The sequence below is a fragment of the Rhipicephalus sanguineus genome, chromosome 2, assembly GCF_013339695.2.
Source record: "Rhipicephalus sanguineus isolate Rsan-2018 chromosome 2, BIME_Rsan_1.4, whole genome shotgun sequence".
NCBI lineage: Eukaryota > Metazoa > Arthropoda > Arachnida > Ixodida > Ixodidae > Rhipicephalus > Rhipicephalus sanguineus.
The window spans coordinates 27,465,932-27,487,462 of record NC_051177.1 but is presented as its reverse complement, the minus strand read 5'-3'; the positions used below and the strand labels follow the sequence as shown (position 1 = coordinate 27,487,462).

The 21,531-nt window shown below is 46.3% G+C and overlaps 2 protein-coding genes across 7 annotated transcripts in view; both read left to right on the top strand.

The window, feature by feature from the left end:
* Nucleotides 1-16,587, top strand: part of LOC119382594 (pre-mRNA cleavage complex 2 protein Pcf11) — a 52,125-nt gene extending 35,538 nt beyond the window's left edge. For all 6 annotated transcript variants that reach the window (XM_037650362.2, XM_049412255.1, XM_049412254.1 and 3 more), the window contains 5 exons: nt 2,252-2,294; nt 7,083-7,186; nt 13,355-13,447; nt 14,552-14,587; nt 15,336-16,587. In XM_037650362.2, coding sequence (XP_037506290.1) covers nt 2,252-2,294; nt 7,083-7,186; nt 13,355-13,447; nt 14,552-14,587; nt 15,336-16,007 — 948 coding nt within the window. In that variant the 3' untranslated portion in view covers nt 16,008-16,587. The remainder of the gene's footprint in view (nt 1-2,251; nt 2,295-7,082; nt 7,187-13,354; nt 13,448-14,551; nt 14,588-15,335) is intronic.
* A 464-nt stretch (nt 16,588-17,051) lies between these two features.
* Nucleotides 17,052-21,531, top strand: part of LOC119382593 (PAN2-PAN3 deadenylation complex subunit pan3-like) — a 40,659-nt gene continuing 36,179 nt past the window's right edge. Inside the window, 6 exon segments of the mRNA XM_037650354.2 lie at nt 17,052-17,408; nt 18,267-18,321; nt 18,323-18,356; nt 18,752-18,877; nt 19,848-19,895; nt 19,897-20,002. Of these exon segments, the coding sequence (XP_037506282.1) occupies nt 17,228-17,408; nt 18,267-18,321; nt 18,323-18,356; nt 18,752-18,877; nt 19,848-19,895; nt 19,897-20,002 (550 nt within the window). The 5' untranslated portion in view covers nt 17,052-17,227.

Below are 21,531 nucleotides of genomic sequence, written 5' to 3'. Positions count from 1 at the left end.
GTGCGGTTAAGGTGATTCTTTTGTTAATTAGATCTAGACCAAAGGTTCCAGTTCGTGACTCATAGATTCCTACAGGACCAAACTTTCGTTATTTCGATCCTGGAATTAGCCTCCACTTTATAGTTCAAATTCGACTGGTTGTTTTACTCGTGCCCGACCCCAGTGGTGGCTAAAATAACAGTTTAAATTACAGACACGTAATTTCCCATCAGAATCACCTATTTTTACCTGCCCCAGTAAGATCTTACACAAAAACCACAGACAGACAGACAGACAGACAGACAGACAGACAGACAGACAGACAGACAGACAGACAGACAATGAACTTTAATGTGGTCCTGAGCTCACAGTGAATTATTGCACGCCGTATTCATTTCCAAGGCATCCTTTTTTCTTCTTAAGAGGAGGAATTGCCTGAAAATTTCTGAGATTCAGTATGAAATCAAAACCAAAACTAGAGTGTACTACAGTCAACTGCCGATTTTTCGGACGCCCGATTTTCTGGACATGCTCGAAAATTCGGACGCTTTCGCGGCACCATCACCAGCCCCATAGACTTCAGTGTATTAGAACGTCCGAAATTTCGGACGCTGAAGCTATTCCGCGTCCGATTTTTCGGACTTTCTGCCCAAATTGCAGGTCCAAAAGGAATTATTTGAAGCCCCCACCTGTGCCGCGTCTATTATCTCGTAGGTTTGAACCAGCGCTTTCGCGAGTCGATCTGTTTGAGACAGTAGCAGAGTCAGAAAGTCAGCTTTGATGCAATGCCGATGCGTTATGGGGTGAAGCAGACCAGAAATTCAAAGGGGCCGCTATCACAGCGCCGTGCGGCGATGTTACGGATAAGCAGCGGAAATGCACGGAGGCGTGATGGCGGCAGCAGGCAAACGCGCCAGTATGGCTTAATCGCTGACAACCCTTACGATAAGCATCTTCAGTTAACTGCTCGGTAGTGCACGTGGCCTAGCGCAGTTGCACGCGTACTGCACGCATTTAATAGGCGAGAACCCAAATGCGCCGCGCCGCCATTCCTGCTGCGCCTTTGTGCGAGACCGCTAAGTGCGCCGCATAGACGCGTTGCCTTTGCGGACGAAACCAGCTCGCCATTGCCGCGCCTGTGTGCGGTCAGGAACTAAGTGCGCATCACGAACCCTTTCATGATAAATGCGTGCGTACGATACAGCAACAGTAAAGTGACGGCGTCAGCTTAGTTGGCGATGTGCTGCACACAACTAGAAACGATTGGCTTGACACGGCAGCAAATGCTGCGTATCGGCAGCGATTCGGCGATGTGTGCGCGCATCGTTTACATGCGCGCACGCATCGGAGAAAACCAGACGAGTCGTCCGCTCTTCCGCCACAGTCTTTGTGTTCCGCTTCATCATTTATAAACGCTTCATGCGAGATAGCCGTAATCTATTCCGCGCTTTGCTGTTGTCAGCGGCGCTCATCACGAGATGCAAAAGTGGCGGTTGGCACGTACGTAGTTAAGCGGGGTTTGTGGCAGGTACCGAATGTATTTGCGAGAGCCTGGGCGCCCCAAGATGCCTGATAATTGTACTGGGAGGCATTAAAGCTATTTCGGACGTGGCTGGGGCGATTTGACCGCTTCAGCTAAATAAAAAAGCATGAATTCGATTTTTCGGACTGCCCGATTTTTCGGACGATTTCGCGGTCCCTAGGGAGTCCGAAAAATCGGCAGTTGACTGTATACGAAAAATCGGCAGTTGACTGTATATAACCAAAACTACTTAGTCAAAGCCAGCATCATCAGTGTCATCACCATTGACACCATAAGATGGCCATCTTGTATGTAGAGTTCGCTCAGCATGACCATACGACAGCAATGGCACATCGTTGTCATGCAGCCAGCACTATCATAGAGGTTTAACTACCTTTGTGTCTGTCAAAATCTTGTTAATACAACCAAATGAATCGAACAGACAATCAGCCCAGGGAAAGCATAGAGGATATTGTTGGGTTTTAACTGTAGTGTACTAATTGTGATGCAAATTGATATGAATTGAAGTGGACGAAAAATCACCCGTTCTGTCGGTGGGTTGTGTCTAACATATAAACGAGCCCTTCGATAAATTTCAAAATCTCTTAATAGTGGTTTTGAATTATACTTGGCTATTTTTTGCAAGAAATACTAACAGCTGCATTTGCACCTGTTTCTTGATTGTACTGTATTGAGTTCATTTTCATGCGATTGCAATTATGTTTTCCTCTTTTTTACTCATTTATGCAGGATTGGATTCAGTTTGAAGAGATCGAAGATCTGGAAGAACGAGGTATGCTACTCTACTTGTGCTCACCTGGCTAATCTATAATACATGTCTTGCATTAGAGGCTTTGTGCCACTGGGCATAAAGTTTGCCAACACTGTCTAAGAACACGCGTCAGGGGTGTGTCTGCTGCATTGAAGCAGTAGCATTTCTTAGGATACATGACATGTGCCGTAGCATTTGTTATTAAAGGAGCCCCGCAATACTTCAAGTAATCATCGAATGGGTTCATTAAAAAAGTTGCCTCACGAATTGACTGCCGCATAAAATTTTTAGTGTCCGCCAAGTACGAGCGGAGTTACAGGGATTTGTCACACGCTTCAAGCGCTTTCTCTCTCACTTCGTACTAGCAAGCACGCTGAAATCTACACAGGGAGGAGATGACAAGGGTGGTAGAGGCTACGTCTGTTCTTCAGTGCACGTCGTGACCTTGAGCACCTTTTTTTTTTTTTCCTAAAATGCACAGCTTATTTCCAGTGGGATCGTGAGTGAGTGCATGGGCACGTTGTGGCATCCCTTGGCGGCCGTGGTAACCATGCAGCTCACAATAGTCAAATCAGCCAATTGCCATGGACTTTGTGTTTATGGTGTGGTCAATTGGGTATGGCGTCATTTTTCGAGAGAAGAGTGAGCGATTTCTAACTGACTTTAAAAATTAAATTCCAGGTCGTGTGCTGCGCTCACATGTTCTCAGGAGACTCGACTACCAATCGGCAGCGCTTTGTAACTATGATGAAAAAGTGTTGCAGGGCCTCTTAATTCTGGTGCTCACGATTTGGCGGCACTCCTTCTGCTAGTTCAGGGAATGCAGAAGTGTTGTCCTCTATTTGTCAACACAGCACATGCCACCTGCACCACCACACTCACATTTTATCTCATGATCCCGTTCAGCACAAGTTCATGTTTCTCATGCACTTACTTGTACAGGCATGATGCAAGCTCTTAGTGGCAGATGACATTGCTAGGTGATTCATGATGCACGGACATATATGTATCTCCCATTCTGATTCGAATGCGTGAGGAAGCAAAGTAAAAGTTCAGTGTCTTTCTGGCTATTGGGATGTGATGATAACTTAAACAAACTAAATTGCTTTAGTATAAATGGCTTTCTATCAGGGTGCGTTTAATTATGCAAAAAAAAAAAAAAAAGATTGAGAGCCAGGATGTAGTCGTCACTGTACAGTAGAACCCCGCTGTTACGTTCCTCACTGTCCCGTTTTCCCGGCTGTTACGTCGTTTTCCGTCGGTCCCGGCATAGCTCCCATAGGATCCAATGTATTGGTAACCCCGCTGTTACGTCGTGATCATGGGACTGTTCCCGGATGATACGTTGCAAAGTGTGCTCAGAGTCGTCCGATTGACCACAGAAAAGAGTGGCCATGTTCACTTTTCACGCAGCTTGGCCTGGTTTGACTGTAAGATTAGCAAGCATGAGGGGCGTAAGCGAGAGGTACATTCGGTTGCCGCGAACAAAAGCATGGCCTTCGAGATTCGTATTGCAAATATGGCGTCTATGACATAATTGGTCATGAAAGTAAAGCCATCGAGATTGGCGTTTGCTTCCGCCGTCGCGTTGGCATGGGCTCATCATCATCATTATTTGTCGGAGGAGTTGGAGCTGGTTGCAGCTCGTGTGGTTCGCGGTTGGAGTGGTCGCACCAGCCGTGTCGCGTGTGCTTAGTTCTGTCATGCCTACAAATGTTGGTGCTGAAAGAATCACATATGTTGATTACATTTCTGTGGATGACGTCATTCCCAGCTAGGCGTTTCTATCCGTCAACTAGATCGTGGATGAGCGCAACAACGCATGCACTAGTGACGAAACTTAGGAGTTGGTGGAGCAGGGGTCATTTTCTTCAACGATTGCTTTTGGGGTTACTTTCACTTCCGCGAGGTGTTCGGCCATCTACTGTGAGCCACAATGGTCCGACACTATACCAACAGTGCTGCATTATCGCTCGGAGGCGCCGACGCATCCGCCGACAATCTCGCGAAGGCAGCGGCGTAAGTAATTGTTTGCCAGGTGTCGGCCGTGGTTGCACTAGGTTTATTAAAAGGATATGACACTGCAAGTGCTCGAAAAACTTCTTATGCTGCTCGGGCATGATTAAGTGCACGAGGAAACGTTGCACAGTAATTTCACGCGTAAGCATGAAAATAAAATTCTGTACCACTAAATATTTTTTTGCTTTGTTTTTCCTGCTTCTTGTCTCTTGCGTTTCCCGGCTCTTACGTTTGTTTCTTACGGTCCGTTCAAAAACGTATCAGCGGGGTTCTTCTGTACACAGTTGAACACCTTTATAAGAGACACACACCAGGGAGCAGTTCTTGTCCCTTATATGAGGTGTCTCTTATAAGCAGGGTGCCATGTTCTCATTTTCTGAACAACACCCATTTTGATGTAGGCACACTTGTGTTTCTTATACCCAATTGTCTCTTACCTCAGTGTCACTTTTAAAGGGGTTCAACTGTAGTACTGTCACAATAGGAAGGATTACTACATATTACAAACATAAAATAAGCCCCCTTTTGAACGTGCAAATTTGTCTGAGAATAACTACCTGCACCAAGCAACAGGGCTCGTTCGTTGCTGCTAATTTCTGCTGCTGATAGCTTGTAATGTCAAGAAGGCTAAATCACTTACTTTAGAATTGTTTTTTTCAGCGAAAACACATAAGAAAGAGATTACTTTTCGAGCAATTGTTTCAGAGAAAGGCACCTGGCAAGTCGCTGTATCTAGTTATTTGCAGAACGGCTTAAGTTCGTTGAGTTTTCCAGACCCTTTTCGTATGCGTAATTCTCAGGCGCTAGTTCAGCTCCTCTCAGAGGAGAACCCCGGCTGTTGTAAAGCTTTTAGTATGGATATTGAAGACCTTTATTACTCCTTGCCGCATGAGGACTTGTTAAAATGTGTTAATGATTGTATTAACGAACAAGGGCACGAGACGGTTTTCACTGATAAATGTGGTGTTTCTACCGGGGCTTTTCTAGAAATTCTTTCCACGTATTTAAAGTCGACGCTGGTAGGTTGGAAGGAAGGCGTTAATGTGCAGAAATCAGGGATATGTATTGGTTCTAAGGTTGCTCCTGTTCTTTGTGACCTATACCTTAGCAAGATTGACAAACTTTTGGAAGGTGCCTTAGGTAATTCTGTCATTAAGGTTTTTTGTTATGTGGACTTGATTTTTTGTAGTGGTGAGGGCTTTGAAAACGTGGTAACCTCAGTGAGCGAAAAATTTAAATTAAATGGAGGAGGGCTGAACTTTACTAAAGAGTTGCCTCAGAATAATGGAATACAATTTCTAGAATTTCCTTAACGTTTCAGAAGAACCACGTGTGCTGGCAGCATGCTCCTAGATCTTCAAGACCGCTATTAAATTTTTCGTCGAAGCACTCGAAGGTTGTCAAAAACGATATCGCCATGTCTTGATTCCTCACCAAGTCGTGTGAGCACAAAATGAGTGATAGCTTTAACGCACAGCTTACGCGTCTTTTAGATGTAGTTTATCCCCGTGATGCAGTGGCCACTGTCGCTGAGCGTTTAAAGAAATCCATTATGTTAAGTCCGAGCATGGTTGCAGAAAGCGGTAGGAAGAAACGTGTCGTAGGTATACCGTACATTCATTGCGTATCTCACAGACTAAAAGAAAGTAGGAAGTAGATACGGCGTTAATGTTGTTTTCACGGCTGCCAAAAAGCTAGGTAAGATTTGTGCCGCTGTGCAGAGGAAGAATGAGTGAGTAAAAGATAAGAAGCGAACCGATATTTGTTTCGTAAAACACACAAATTCACTGATTGCCGTACAAGTGTGGTGTATAATGTTCCTTTCAGCTGCGGCCGCTTCTACGTAGGACAGACGGGCCGCTGCATTGACCAGAGATTATTAGAACATAAAAGATCACTAACCGGAGGCTCACCTTCTAATCTATCATTACATTGTCGAGATTGCAAGTGCACGCCAAAATTCACTGAATGCGCAGTTTTGTACCGACATAGGAATGAAGAAACGCGTCTGATGATTGAGGCATGGCATATCGAGAATAGTGGTAGCGCATGCGTGAGCCAACCGTCGATTAACTTGCATAAAGATGAAATTAAATGCCTTAACAGTTATCTTTCGCATAGGCTCCCAGGTGTGCCGGATTGATAGGTTCGCCTATTGCGTGGGCATGCGCAGATAAGTTTCTTTGCCTTCTTTCTTTTCCGCCGTTGTGCACCTATTCAGTTGTTAGTTGGCGTTTGTGGTGTCCTGACTTCTTTCTTGTGTCTATGTTTGCACGCCCTGTCTTTTTAGAATGAATATTTACCAACTAGCTCAGCTCTCTGTTATTCTATGTTTCGGCAAAGGCAGTCAAATATAGAAGCAGCCTGTTTCTTTGACATCACAACAGAGCCTCCTTCACCATGTTGCTCCCAGATCATTAATTAAATTCTGGTTGTTATGTTCCAAAACTGCAATTCGATTATGAGTCGCTGCGTAGGCAGGGGTGGAGGAGGCTTTGGATTGAATGTAGAACGCTTCGTGTTTTTTAATGTGCACCTTAGTCAACGTATTGAAATGTGGCTGCCGCTGCCGGGAATGGAGGTTGTGACATTGAGCTTAGCAGCGCAATGCTATAACCATTGGGCTACCATGGCGGGTTGCACCAAGACAGTGTTGGCAAGCTTGTTTCCCAGTGTAACAGGGCCCTTGGTTATGGTGTGGGATCATTGGTGCGATATATTCGTGTGCATGCATGTTGCATGCATCCTACCAGAGTCCCTCTCATAACCATGTCAATATTGCTTTGTCAGCGAGGAGCTTCTTTGAGCAACAAGCCACTGTGGAACAGGACCAGAGCAGCAACTCGCCCACGGCAATCAAGAGTGTCCCAGCTTCTGGCGACGAGACTGGCAATGTATGTCTTATCATGCCCGAAAGCTACTTGTTTCTTTCCAAATTTATAAAATTCAGTGCTTCTTTCTTACCCATCGTTTATTTTTCTTGTTTGAAGAAGGGGCAGAGGGTGAAGAAAGTTTTGTTAATAGCTGACTGGTTGCCTAATAAGAGTTTAAAAAGGCAGTGACTTCAGCTTTTAAGTGTTGTTTATAATACATTCTATATAGGTTAGCTGCATGAACTATGCATTGTTAACTGGACCCAGTAGATTCAGTTAACTTGATATGATGTTTGCTACTCAGGTTTCGTTTCTTATTCACAGTGAACGCCTGATTTTTCCGACTCCCTAGGGGCCGCGAAATCGTCTGAAAAAGTGACTTCAAGCTTTTTTTATTGCACTCACAGTCAAATCGCCGCAGCCACGTCTGAAATAGCTTTAATACCTCCCAGTACACATACCAGCATTTTGGTGCGTGCCCAGGCTCTTCTGAATACAGTAGACGCTCAGTAAATGGAAATCTCTTAAACAGAACTGCTGCTTAAATGGAACAGTGTTTGTGACGAGACTGGTTTAGTACGTACTTGTATTCTGCACCCCTGCTCAACTCTCAGAAAACAGAACTCCTGTTAAAAAGAACATATCCTGGTCCCTTCAAGTTCTGTTTAACGAGAGTCTACTGTACATTCAGGAGCTACCGCGAACCTCGCTTAACTAGGTGCCAACTGCCAATTGCAAATTTGCGTCTTGTGATGAGCACCGCCGATAACAGCAAAGCATGGAAAAAATTAAGGCTGGACCCTTTGGAAATGATGACACGGACCACAAAGGCTGTGGGGGAAGAGCAGACGACTCGTCCGGCTTTCCTTGATGCGTGTGCGCACATAAATGATGCACTACTGCACGAAAATCTCCGCTGACATGCAGCGTTTGCTGCCGCGTGAAGCCGATTGTTCTTAGTTTTGTGCAGCACATCGCCAACTGAACTGGCGCCATCACTGCAGGGTCGCTTGTTGTGCTTACCCATGCGTTTGCCGTGGAAGTGTTTGTTATGACCACTCCGTTCCTGAATGCACACGGGCACGGCGATGGCGAGCTGCTTTCTTTCGAGGCCTGTGTGGCACCCTTAGCAATCTCGCACAAAAAGGCAGCATGAACGGCGGCGTGGTGCATTTGGGTTCTCAACTATTAAGAGCGTGCAGTATGCTCACAACTGTGCTAGGCCGCATGCACTATCGGGCAGTTAGCTGAAGGCGCTTATCATAAAGGGTTGTCAGTGATTAAGTTGTACTGTCAGGTTTGTCACCATCACGCCTCCGTGCACTTCCAGTGCTTATTCGTAAAGACATCGCCACACTGTGCCATGATAGTGGCCCCCTTCGGATTTTGATCTGCTTCATCCGATACGACTTAGGCATTGCGCAGAAGCTGACTTTCGGATTTATCTATGGCCACAAACAGATCAATTCGCGAAAGCACTGGTTCAAACCTACGAGATGATAGACGCGGCAGAGGTGGGAGCTTCAATTAATGTCATTTCGGACCTGCAGTTTGAGCAGGAAGTCCGGACAGTCGGACGCCGAAGAGTTTCAGCATCCGAAATTTCAGGCGTTTTTATACACTGACATCTGTGAGGCTTGTGACGCTGCCGCAAAAGCGTCCGAATGTTCAAACGTGTTAGAAAAATTGGCAGTTATCTGTTTTTTTTTTTAATATTATATGGTTACGGTGTCTCTTAAGGGGGGACGCGGCCCTTGAAAACCGAAAAATCGCGAAAAAGTCGATTTTTGAAAAACCACATTTTTGGGTTGTATGTCTCATAAACTACCTATTCTGTAATTATCAGCATCTAATTCAACCGCAAAGTGGAAAAAAAGTGCTATTTTCGAGGCCGCCGCGGCGTCCGAAACACGCGCAAATCGCGAAATCAAACCAAACTTCGCGCGCGCGCCATTCCCAGACCATGCGGTCGTCCCGCGCCATCTTGGTGTTGTTTTGACCGTGAATTCTTTCTCTCTCGTTTGCCGCCTTGCAAAATGGCGTCGGCGGCACGGTTGAGACGCTATAGGGAACCAGCGCTGGAGTTTCCGTGCCGCCCTGGCGGTAAAAGCGCGCACTTCTCAGCCGCTCCCGCGGACGACACGCACAAGGATGGCTAGTAGCGAAGGCGGTGCGGGCACTGAATGCCGAACAAAAAAAAAAAAGGAGGCCGACGGTTACTGCAGCGTATATAAGTGTCATAACTACGTAGGAATGAGAGGTGATATATCTTTCTACGTCTTTCCTGCGAAACCATACGAGCAAGAACGGAGGCAACGTTGGATACAAGCTGTCAGGCGAGCGGGGTAAGTTCGGTCCTCTCTGGCGGCGTCGAGCTGGGGTCTAAAGCGAATTTCGCGTGTTTCATTGTTTTATACAACAGTGAAGACGGCCAGCTATGGGAGCACTTGAGGCACGTCAGTTGACGACGTTGCATCGGCTAAGTTATTGAGCTCGAGTGCTATTATACAGCTGCGACGTGCTTGCAGGCGCCTTCGCTGCCGGCCTTGCAGGAACAGGTGGCCCCACTTATCAGGCGCTGAGACGACAGCTAGAGGCGAACACATAAAAACTGCATTAAGTAAACGTGCACAAGTTTTCGTTCGAAATGAAAACATGTAGTGCCAGCGTTGCGATCACGCACGGAAGTCAACTCGCTGTACGATTAAACCAACTGTGCGATTTACTGCGTACAGCTTCGCGCTTATTTTACACAACTACACGCGCCGTAAAGGACAGGAACACGCGGTAATAACCGATCTAGCATCAAATGCTCGCTTACCTGAAGTGTGACATCGTAGCGGGCTTGGTGTACTTGCGAGTGGAATTTCGCTGCAACTTGAGAATCGCTGTCACGGCACATCACCGTCTCTTCCACATCGTACACGTATTTCGCCTTGCACAGCTTCGCCCCGTTTTCAAGTGCCTTTCTGCGGAAGTGGTCCTCAGGCCATGTTATTTTACTAAAACCATAGCGAAGCACAACTGGCGCCATAGCTGTCGACAACTTAAACAAGCACGGGACCACGAACCCGGGAACCACGCTAGCGGGTTTACGCAGGCGCGCTCGCCGCGGCACACTGCGAAAAATATATAAAGCTTTGCAAATTTTCTTCAGTATTCTTTCGCTTGATGGCGCTAGCTGAATGAGCATTCGCAGAACCTTGTTAATGTTTTATTTTCTCTCTCTCAGAAGCTTGAACCGAAGCGAAACGACGCGCACAGCCGAAACATATGCGAGCTGCAACAAATGTCGTCGGATCGAGCGGCGGACTTATGCTGCGACTTCCCGCCAGGCGCATTTTTTCGGCGCGCCACCTATCCAGCGCTGGTCTCCCATTGGCGTTTTCCCGCGATGCGATGCGGAGCGCTGATTGGCTAGAGCAGCGCATTCATATCTCGCGGGAGAAAGCGCGCCTGCCATTGGCTGCTGCGCAGCAGCGGGGGCGGTCGCTCCCGTCGATGGCGCGTGCAGCGCACTCGCCTCGTTGTTGTTCTCTGCACCGTACGCCTGGATAGACGTCTGCTTACGAGCCGCCCTTCGCCTTGCGCGATCTTTTCGATCATTTTCGCTTCTTTTAAGTGCGAATGCACTTTATAAGCGACCCTGAATCCGCCGTCCCATAGCAACGGCGCGAGGAGCGGAGAGGAGCGTCTGTAGCAACGGCGCAGCGACGTCACGCCCCACGTGACTGCGCGCGCTCCGCCCTCCGCTCCGTGGCTGCGCGCGCCCCGCGCATTGCCTGTGGTGATGAAGGCCGGCGGCGAGACGCCGAACGAAAGCGTGCGAAGCGAGCCGAGCACCCCGAAGCCGATCTGGCGCGAGGACGCGCGATGCGTGAGCGAGCGCGGGCCCTCGAATTCGATCGGCCGGACGCGCGCTTCAAGCGAGACTTCCTGGACCGCAGCTTCGGATATAGCTGCGCGGTGTGCGATCGACTGTGGTTCGACAACAACCTGAGCCCCATCTCGGGCGTGCGCAACGCCGCCAACAAGTTGAACGCGTTGCGGCTTCTTTGGAACGAGTTCGGAAGACAGATCATCATCATCAGTAAAAGTGCCTTGCACTTAAAAACGGCCAGACCTCCGTGGGTCGGCTGGCGCGTGCTCTCTCGCTGCCGTCTCCTTCGCTCGGCTCTGCAGTTTAGTCGCGCCACCCCCACCCCCCCTCATAGCATCACCCCGTGCTTCGCACTTCCTCATACTCCCCTTCGGGGAAATGCGGGTTTTTTTCTTTTTGCACTACTTCTGTGCCCTTCGTCTTTGTTGTTGCGGGCGATGCCGGCAATGAAGCCGAAAACAGTGCCGAGGTCCGGTGCGCGGAGGCGCGCTATGCGGCTTGTACGAGCATCGAAATTCCGCGATTCTGCTATGGGTGCTGACTGCGTAGACGCTTGCAGCGGCGGAACTGTGCTGTAGGGTGTCGCCAGTCGAGAATCCGACACATCGAGTGTGGCTGGAGCCGCAAATGCACCGAGTGTTTCCCAGATCGCCGCACGCGGCACGTGCTCCGTATCGGTGCCATCGAGCGTGACACCGAGTGTTTCTGAGATCGCCGGACCCAGCACTTCGTCGGAATCGGTGCCATCGAGCGTGACACCGTCGCACCGAGTGTTTCTGAGATCGCCGGACCCAGCACCTCGTCTGAATCGGTGCCATCGAGCGTGAGTGGACCGTCGCTCCATCTGCGGACGCGTTTCCTAACGAAGGAAGAAATCGATGCGAATGCGAAACGTCGTGACGCGGCTCGCGCTGAACTGGAGACACAAAATGCATCAGTCATTCCACTCTATTTTGTGGTCCCTGATGCCGAAAGAACAGCACTACATGAAGCGGTGCTGCAAAGCAACCCAAGTGATATCGAACTCCATTGGACTTCAACCAGGTCACCTGGCCGTCCAGCGAGCTCGTGAAAAAAATGCTTTACGCGTAAAAAAAAATTCAAAACGACACCTAGAGGAAATGGAGGGAAGACAAAAGAGGCAAAGAGTGCACAAGGACACTTCAAGCTACTCTGCAGGAGCTTTTTGAGAAAAACACATGTACTGAACTTTCAAAGCCCGTTTTCTCAGAATGGATTTTTTAGCTAGTTGTGGTGCTGAGGAAAGCGATTTCTCAAGAACTGCTCATCAGATTTGCGTGCAGTTTTTTTTATTCTGTTCCTGGATGATCTGTCCAGGGTGTAACAAGCTGCTTTTTTTAAAAACTGGTGCTGATAATTAATAACAAACAATTAAAATTTGATAAATCTCGTCATTGTGGGCTACATCAAATTCAATGTTGCATAAAAAATTTTTGGAGGGGAAATTAAAAAAAAGGGCTTTGTAGCACCCTAGGATATCTATCCAGGGATGACCACAAAGAATTTCAGCTTTCTACTATGTCCTGGGATTTCTCCCGGCTCTTCCTCAGGCACACATGTGAACCACCCAGTTAGACCTCAGTAACTCTGGAACTGATCAACACAATTTCATGAAACTTTGCAGTTTCTCAAGTTTTAGTGTAGTGAACATACCCTGAAAGTTTCATCAAGATATCTCAAGAAATAAAAAAGTTCGGTCTCCGGGGTAGCCTCCCCCCTTAAAACAAACAGAAGGATTGTGCATTTGCAAATTGATTGGTCAACAGGCTTATCGGCTATTTTTCTTTTTTGATGGGTTGCCACTTGATTCGGCAAATGGCTTGTTGAATGTCAAGGAAGAGAGAGAGTGCATGGCAGATAGTAGCTTAAAATTTTCCGTCACTTCAACATGGATTTGGCTGTTGAGCAGCATCGACATCTGCAGATTAAGTGGCATGTTAATCAGTTGTCATGTAACTTGCGGACCTGGTAAGGCCTATAGTTTGCATACGGCATACAAATTTCTTTTACGAGGTTTCATACGTAACGCGCTGTTTCTGGGAGGTAGTTTTGTCACAGCTGGTGACTCAGGAGGCAGAGATTGACACTGAAGTAACGTTGGTGTGAGAAAACCAAAGTGCTATCAGGATTTGTTGCACAAATGTGCTGCTTTGCATGTGCCTCGGGTTGCTCTAGGCTTGCTAAACTAGCCTGAGTACAGAGTACTTCCTCAAAAGGTGTTAAGCAATGGAGCCAGAACTTGTGAACATAGCCAATGTTGCTTAAGTTGACTTGCATTTATTTTCCAGACATGTGCTGTCTGTGAAGAGGCTTTCCAGCTTTTCTGGGCTGAAGAGGAGGAGCAGTGGCACTTCAGGGACGCCATACGCATCGAGAATAAAGCAAGTGCCTTTCGTTCTCCTTTTGATAGGAATTCTGCTGCTAGAGGCTGACCCTTCATGCACAAACAGATGGAAACGAAGCCATTGTTGGCGTGCACCACTGTGTATTATGTGAAACAAATGATTCAACCTCGCATAAATGTCCCTGATGTGACGCTGTAGTTCTGGACAAATGGACCAATTTTTGTGTAGTGAAACTAACAGAAAGGGATTTTGGCAGGTTCATATGAAAGGTTCCCATAAGCTATTGCAGCGATACTAGCTCTATTAGCTTGTGAGTTGGCACTTTTTGGTGCAGAGTGTTGAAAGGCTTCTAAACCATGTTATACTTTTTTCTTTTTTTTTTTCCCACATTAAGTAAACAGACTAGTAGTCATTGAATGTCATTACCAGGATGATCATCTTTCATGAACATGACAGCACTACAGGCTGCAGGGAATGCATTAATTGAGCAAACACTTCTGTGCTTCCTTCTGGGCTTTTTGAGTCCCTTCTTTGCACATTGATCTGTCATCAAGGTCCTCTACCTGATGTCACCCAAGTAAAAGCTGTTGATTAGTCACTCAACAAGGGACAATAGCCCCAATGTGACAAGGGCCAGAAGTGTGGGGAAGGGAGCGAGGCTTACCCATTGTACACCACTGGTCCTTTCATGAAGCATCCATTTAGCCACTGTTGGTGGAGGCTGATGACGGGCACGCAGTGAAGTTGCCTGTTTTTTTCTTTATTATTATTATTTATAGTGGGCTCATGTGACCCGTAGCTTTTGCCACACTGTTTGGAGCTGGTGAGAGCATGTGTTAAGAATAGAAAATGGCATGTGGTGAGCATAGTGAAGGGGTGCCAAGCATCAGTAGTGTATGAAGGCATAATTTCAAGATGTTTTTTGTAAACTTGTACACAGCTATCGCTGTAGAACAGGTTTTCAAGGCTTCAAGTACACATAGTTGCCACGTGTGCTAAGGCTTTAGGACATAGCGCCCTGTCCTGTGCACTTTGACATGTCTGTGTTTTGCTATGGTTCACTGCCAGCAGTTTCTATTTATGACCATGCTCGTGTGCTGGGCTGTTTGTTAACACAGCGATGTACTGCTCTGTTGGCAGGTGTACCACCCAGCCTGCTATGAAGACTTCAAAAGGGTAAATTTTTGCTTTCTACTTCTTGAGTTGGCATTACTTTCTCTGCAGTGTATTTCAGATAACGTTAAAGTTTTGTCTAAGTTGAGTAAACAGTTATATTCTAGTCAACCGTCTTGTGCATCTATTCCTGCTGCTGTGGAAAGTGGAAGAATGAAGTCCTTGGTGGCAGTTCTTCGTTTGTTGTCTCATTGCTACTTGTGCTTTTCTTTTATTGTTTTCTTGAAATTGGCCATCATTTTCCTCCAAACTGAAAATGCTGTTGCATCAAATGAGGCTAATAAAAAAAATGCCTTGGCTCATGTCTACTGCTGAGTCTTTGCTGGCTGGCTCTGCAAAGGCAAGGATGAGAAGAGACCAACTGGCCTTTGAGCATCTTCTGGTGCACTCCAAGCCCAGGAACTGGCAGTGTTCTTTGGCTGTGCCATGTTCCGTAGGGTATTTTTATTTATTTTTTGTTACTTCACATACCTATTCTTGCCTCAAGTAATGCAAAGACAGTATTTATGTACGAAGTGCCACTTTCTTTTACCACTTTTCTCTTGTTTGAGGTGACAGTGCAGTTTTAACTCAAAGCAAAACGTGAGGTGACAGTGCAGTTGTAACTCGTAGCAAAATGTGAATGCTAGGCCAATGGGCTCCTTTCTTTGGCTAAGGGGATGGGAAAGCATCCAAATGAAGCTGCCAACTCCATTGTGGGTGGGGGGTTGCTCTAAGTTGTCCCCATTTCTGATGCCCTCGGCGCTTCCAGGCGGCAGAAGCACCTAGTCCTGTCAAAATGGAGACTGAAGAAGCTCAGCCGGAAGCTGCCCCTCAAGAGGAAGATAAGAGCATGGACGTCGACTCCGGCGTCAAGGAAGAAGCTGCCAGCGAAGCGACAACCGAGGAGAGGCCCATCGACCAGAGTGGCTCTGACGAGAAGCCCCCCGAGGAAATGGCAGTGGACGAAGCTGCTGTTGTAGCGCCGGAGGGTACCGAGGGTAACGAGGCCGCTTGTGATAAGGGGGGATTACAAATAAAAGATGAGAATGCTAGCGGCGATATGCAGGACGATCCCGTAGTGGTAGTCGATAATCTCGGGGAGTTTGGGGTGTCTCTCAGTGACGCTGAACAGAACAATGACGAAGAGGAGCGGCCGCCCGAGACAGTCGAGCCAAAGGTTGTGGTCAAAAGCACTGGGGGCATTGTGATGAAAGTGAAAGCAGAGAGCATTCAGCCACCGATCTCTCCCGTGTCTCACTCGACAACTGCCGACGCGCCTGACACTGCCGAGGGCGGTGGCAGCAACGAGCCGGCAGCACCTGCGCCCGACGAGTCGGCAAGTGATGAAGAGTTCCGGCCGCCTACTCCCGATCCACGTTTTCAGTCACTGCCGCCAGTGCAAAGGGGGAACGAGCTATCGGGGCTTTGCTGCATTATGTGACAGGGTTGTTGCCAGGAGCTCTTGTTTCATTTGGCTGGCCTGATGGGTTCATCGACAAGTACGCGACTCATTTGTAGGTTTACACTAGTCCTCTTTTAAACGACTAGGCAGTGCTTTCACTACAGCGTTAACGTAATCATGTGCATGAAAGGCTCTTTTTTTTTAGCTAAGTTAACAGGGTGTTGAAGACGAGTTCAGAATGCTGCATTTGTGTACAGCAGGAAAATTGTTTTATTAAGAGCAGCAGTCATTCACTTTTATTTCCAAATTGGCATACACAAGAAAAGATGCTGTACATTGATACTTCTTGGTGTGTAATCCACTAGGGTGTCAAAACTGACTCGGGTAAGGACAAGTGGAACTCTGTACAGACCCAGACTGCCTTTGTATATAAAATTCTTGTACATAAGTAAAAGTTTTATTTTCGTGTACAGAAGTGTACAATAAAAACAAGTCACCTTTCTTCAATGCTTGTTGGGTTGCCTTCTGTTAATGTTATCTTTTCTTTTTCTACAATTCATATTTGCAAAATGTGCTGCGTGTACCTCATACGATACTAATAAAACGGCGTTGTTTGGGAGTTTCTTCTACATGTCTTTTTCGCCAACTATGTCGAGGGCTTCGGCCTCTCTGTGGTTGGCGATTTTCATTTTTGACACAATGCATCATTATATGGCAGTGGAGCTGCACTCTTAACGAGGGATTGAAATAGAAGATTGCCATGCGTCCCTCAATGCAAAGGTAAGTGCGCAGCGGTTATGTAAGGACTCCAGTGCACAGTTGCGCAACAATTTGTTTCAGTTTCGGTTAGCCAGAGTCCGATCATCAGCCTGTTAGAAAACCACGGATAGTTGGTTCGCTATGAACGAGTAATCTGCACCAACGCACTGTTTGTACGTAGGCATTGTAAGCGCCTGAAATATCGCCTCTCAAATACAGTTGCCATCGCCGCAGCCGCAAGCTGCGGCGGCGGCTGCGGGGCGACGGTGGCGTCACAGCGTAGCGGGACAGGGAACCTCTGCAGTTTCGGTGCTGGTTTCGGGGTCACAACGTCACGAAGTCGCTTGACGTACCGAGATGCGCGCGCATCGCGCACTAGTGCATTTGTGTATGTTGTGCTTTCCGTAGCCGCAACGAGCCGATGTGCTGCAAAAACGCACTGATGGACCAAACGAGAGTTGAAATGAAATCCTGAAACTAGCCGTGGCTTTCTAGGGAACATGAACGGTTCTCTTGTAGGACCGAAGAAAACCGCAATATGTCGCTACTTCGCTACCGGGGGAACTTGTTTCTACGGTTCCGAGTGTCAATTCCTGCACGGACCGTCTACCACTCCTTGCTTGAACACTGACCTAGGAATACGTGATTCACCACTGTCACTCATGGTGCGGACACCCGAAGGTGAGAACATCCGTTGGTGCGGCGCCGTACGTGTGCGTCGTATCGACGGCTGGCAGACTGCGTGACCGAGTCAAACCCGTGTTGCGCAAGCTTCCCCACACTGCACCACTACCACCGCTGGTCGTGAACAGCTGCACGTTACGACAACAGACCGTCGCCGCACTCGGGATCATGACCGTCGTAATTTCGCGAAAAATTGCGTAGTAACGACACATTTGGCTCTAGGCATTTATGCTGCCTGTTCCGAGCTCGCAATGTCAAGTAAGTTCAGATATACGCTTTTGAAAGTCTTGCGGTCTGTCTAGGCTAAACAACCATTGTTTGTTTTTGTGCCAGCCGTAAGCTTCAGTTGTCTTTGTTTACAGCGGGTTATGTTTTCGTGTGTCTTGAACACGTTAAAGACTGTCACGTGTGGTCAGTAACTTGTACAACTAATCAAAAGCACGTGAAACATCAGCTGGCCGCGGTCGTTTGGCGTATGGTGCGATTGGCACAGGATTTGAGGGCTCGGCGCGTGGGGGGGTGGTGGGATTAAAACGCATTTAATCGAAGAAAACGTTGCGGCTTGTAACGCGAGAAACTGACGTTTTCGAAGGCGCATTATCTGTTGCTGATTGCAACGACGTATTTAGATGGGGCCGATCGCTGTCAGAGTTAGTGGACGGAAGGCCTTGAAGCGTGCACCTTTCCTCCTCTCGTATTAAATAAAAGAGTCGCTCGGACGGTGTGATCGAGTCTCCCTTCGCTACTTGCGTTGAAAATGTCGCTGCGTGTCCACAAATTAAAAGCTTAAAACGTAGAATCAGTCTCGGTGTGGCCTGAACCGGATTGAGTGTGTTAAACGGTGCGAAATTTCAGGTACCACAAGTCCCGCCTTGGACCCTGTTTTCCAAGCTTTTCACCACCATCGAACCTCCCGCTGAGTCCAAACTCAAAACATACATGAATGTGAGTCTGTTGTTTTGAAGATGCAGCAAAAACTTGTCTCGTACTCGTAAGGAATTTAAATCGTGTTCGCTGTGGCAGGTTGATGGCACTGCGGTGGTGACCTTGAGCAAAAGCCACATTTTTTTTTCCCTCGATAACTGAGACCCAAGATCCGTTCAGCATGACATTTCAGAGCAGTATTCCTGCAATGAGAGTTAGCATGCCTTTTTTTTTTTCTATTTTTCCTCAGGAATTCACCTGTAATAATAAATTTGGATGTTTTTACTACGATTGCATGAGTGATGGTAGTGCTTAATTACACGATGCTGAAGTTATTCTTAGTCTAGCAACTGCTATTGTTGTTGAATAAACATGGGTAAGTTGTGTGTCATTTCTGAAAGCTTTTCGATTTTCAGGTATCCGCACGCACAATTTCACCGTCCTCACTGGACAAATCGAAAATGTTTTCATCTTCAAACAGCATCTCACCCAATGAAATTACAAGTGCCCTATCATCATTGGCTCTGGACTCTGCGAGAAAGGTGACTCGGGTTTTGTTACCCAGAATAGGGTTTCCTAGCTTTTGTACCGAACTCTGCAAATTGTAGTTTCAGCCTGTTGCAGGGACCATGACTGAGCTTGACCGCTCGCTGTGGTAGCTTAGCAGCTACAGTGTTGTGCTGCTATGCACAAGGGTGTGGGTTTGATTCCCAGCTGCGCGCCAACATTTCGGTGGGGGTGAACATTAAAGGGACACTAAAGAGAAAGACGATTTTTCTCGTATTAGTAAAGGACTTTCAGGATACCAAAATCGCCATGCTTGCCGCGAGAAGACACACAAAAAGAAAATGCTGGTAGCGACGCCACGTTGAAGTTCTCGCACTAATCGCCTTGACGTCACAGATTTTGACGGTGTCTACTATGGCCTACGTAGTTCCTTGCCTGTAAATATGAATTACATTGTCCTCTGAGGGGGCCAGAGACTTAACATAGCAAGCTTCAGGATATCTTGTTGAACAGATGTTGCCAAAATTTCAAAACACACTGAAATCCGTGGCTTGACATGCAGAGATTTCGACATGAAATTTAAAAATGAAACTTTGACCTTGATTTTCTCATCTATTAGTAGGCGTATGATGGTGAAATTAATGTTAGTAGAGTTTTAAGAGTATAATTTATCAGTCTAAACTGATTTGTTGTTTCACTTTAGTGTCCCTTTAAGGTACTACAGGTGTTAGAAATTAACTTGGAGTCCCAATTACTCCACGCCTCATAACCATATCATTGTTTTGTAACTTTAAAACACCAGAATTCAATGTGTTTTTTTTTTAATTATTGAGCTGGAACATCAACCGCTTGCCAGTCGAAGCTGTTAATCGGGGCCATGAGTGCTCTGATGAGGCTGGTACAGTGATTTGCGTAAGTGCAAACCATCGATTGAAGTTATGCACAACTTTGTTGCAATGCTGAGGTCTTCTGGACTTACCATTTCTACTATTTTCCCTCTGGCAGGCTCCGAACCCTGGTGCTGCTGAGTTTGTACCAATGAACAGCATGTTAGGGCCCCGGCCAATTAACACACAGCACCAGCACACCCTCATTCTCACAGTTTTCTGGAAGTCTAAACTTGACCCCTGGCACCAGCCCATACAGCCGGTTAGCACCTGGTAAGTAGTGTAACCACCAGCAGTGCTGGTTTATCTGGTTTGTCTTTTAAATGAATTCTGTCTCGTGTTCTTTTAAATTGTAGAGATTGATGGTGCCACATGCTCTGCACAGACATAAATGGATGATGTTTAGCAAGAGTGTGGGATAAAAATTTGGTGCTAAAGTTAGTCTCAACACTGACATTCCGATTCTTAACAAGGGAAAGTTTGCTCATGCATAACAATATGTTTGGTCAAAACATGGTGTCTGTGACACGCTTTCAGATATACAGCTTCTTGCACGCAGTCAATTGATGAAATCGTCTCTGCAACATGTGCTTGGGGTTGATTTTCATTCAAAAGTGTCCATTTGTGGCTGTTTATGACTTTAATTTACTAGGGTATTTGCTACCAACTTGGTCACATAGGCTCTGCAAGTTGCCGCCTATCTGAATGAGTGTTAAAAAGGAAAAGCTGCCAGAACACTAAAAAATACTTTGAAATCCATGATGTTCTATCAAACATACCTGTGTGGCAGCTTTGACACTGAAATAAGGGAAAATTTTTTTATCTACTAGTGTGCTAAAATTTCCTCTCAAACTAGTGTTAATAAAGTCCCCAAAAAAATTGTGTTGCAGAGTTTGACTAACCTATTGTTGCCCTTAAATGTCCTTTTAGCTAACACCTATAAAATTTTTTTTTAAATGTTGGTCTCAAGCATTTTTTTCCTACTTGTTTTGACAGGCCGGGCCTTGTTTATTACGCCTTGAACTGAACATGCCACACCCTACAACTTCAAGTTACAATGGGGAGGCATGGTGTGACTATTGCACACCTCTGCTAACTGTAAGGGTAACAGCAGAAATCTCGGAATATTGAATACCTAGGTTTGTTGATGCAACGGAGCAAAAGAAACTGCACAATCATAATGAAGATACTCAAATATAGCAGCTCAGTGTTATCCTTCTGTACCCTCATTGTGATTGTGTGCAGGTTTCTTTCACTATGCACAGACCTCTAAGCACATTTTCTCTCAATACAAAAATTAAAAAAAAGAAGCTAAATTCAGCAGTTTATCTGCGTGATTATGCACATACCTGGGTGCATTTGCTTAAACACTCTTTCAAAACATTTTTGATTTCTACAAAGAAAATTTTTTTCTTTCGCACTTTTATATTTGAGCTTAATCTTTCTCCATGGATGTTATAATATAAATGGTTTTTCTGTGGATGCTTTTTTCTTTATGTATTTATTCATGGCTATCATTTTGGTAAGCATGCATATTTCACAGAGCTACAAAAGTATGTTATGCCTAAGAACTTACTCCTGTTTGAGTAATAATTATACGTGCACAAAGCTTAGCCATTGTGCATCCCACTGATAACAGCAGTAAGCAGTAGTACACAATTTTTTACCCTTCCTTAACATTTTGTATCTTACCCTGTTTATTCATTCATCCATTTATTTTTGTGTGTATGGTTTTAAGAAAACTGTTGGAGCAATGTCATCTGTCAGTGTGCAGCTCTCCAGTGAAGCTTCTTGTGTTGCTT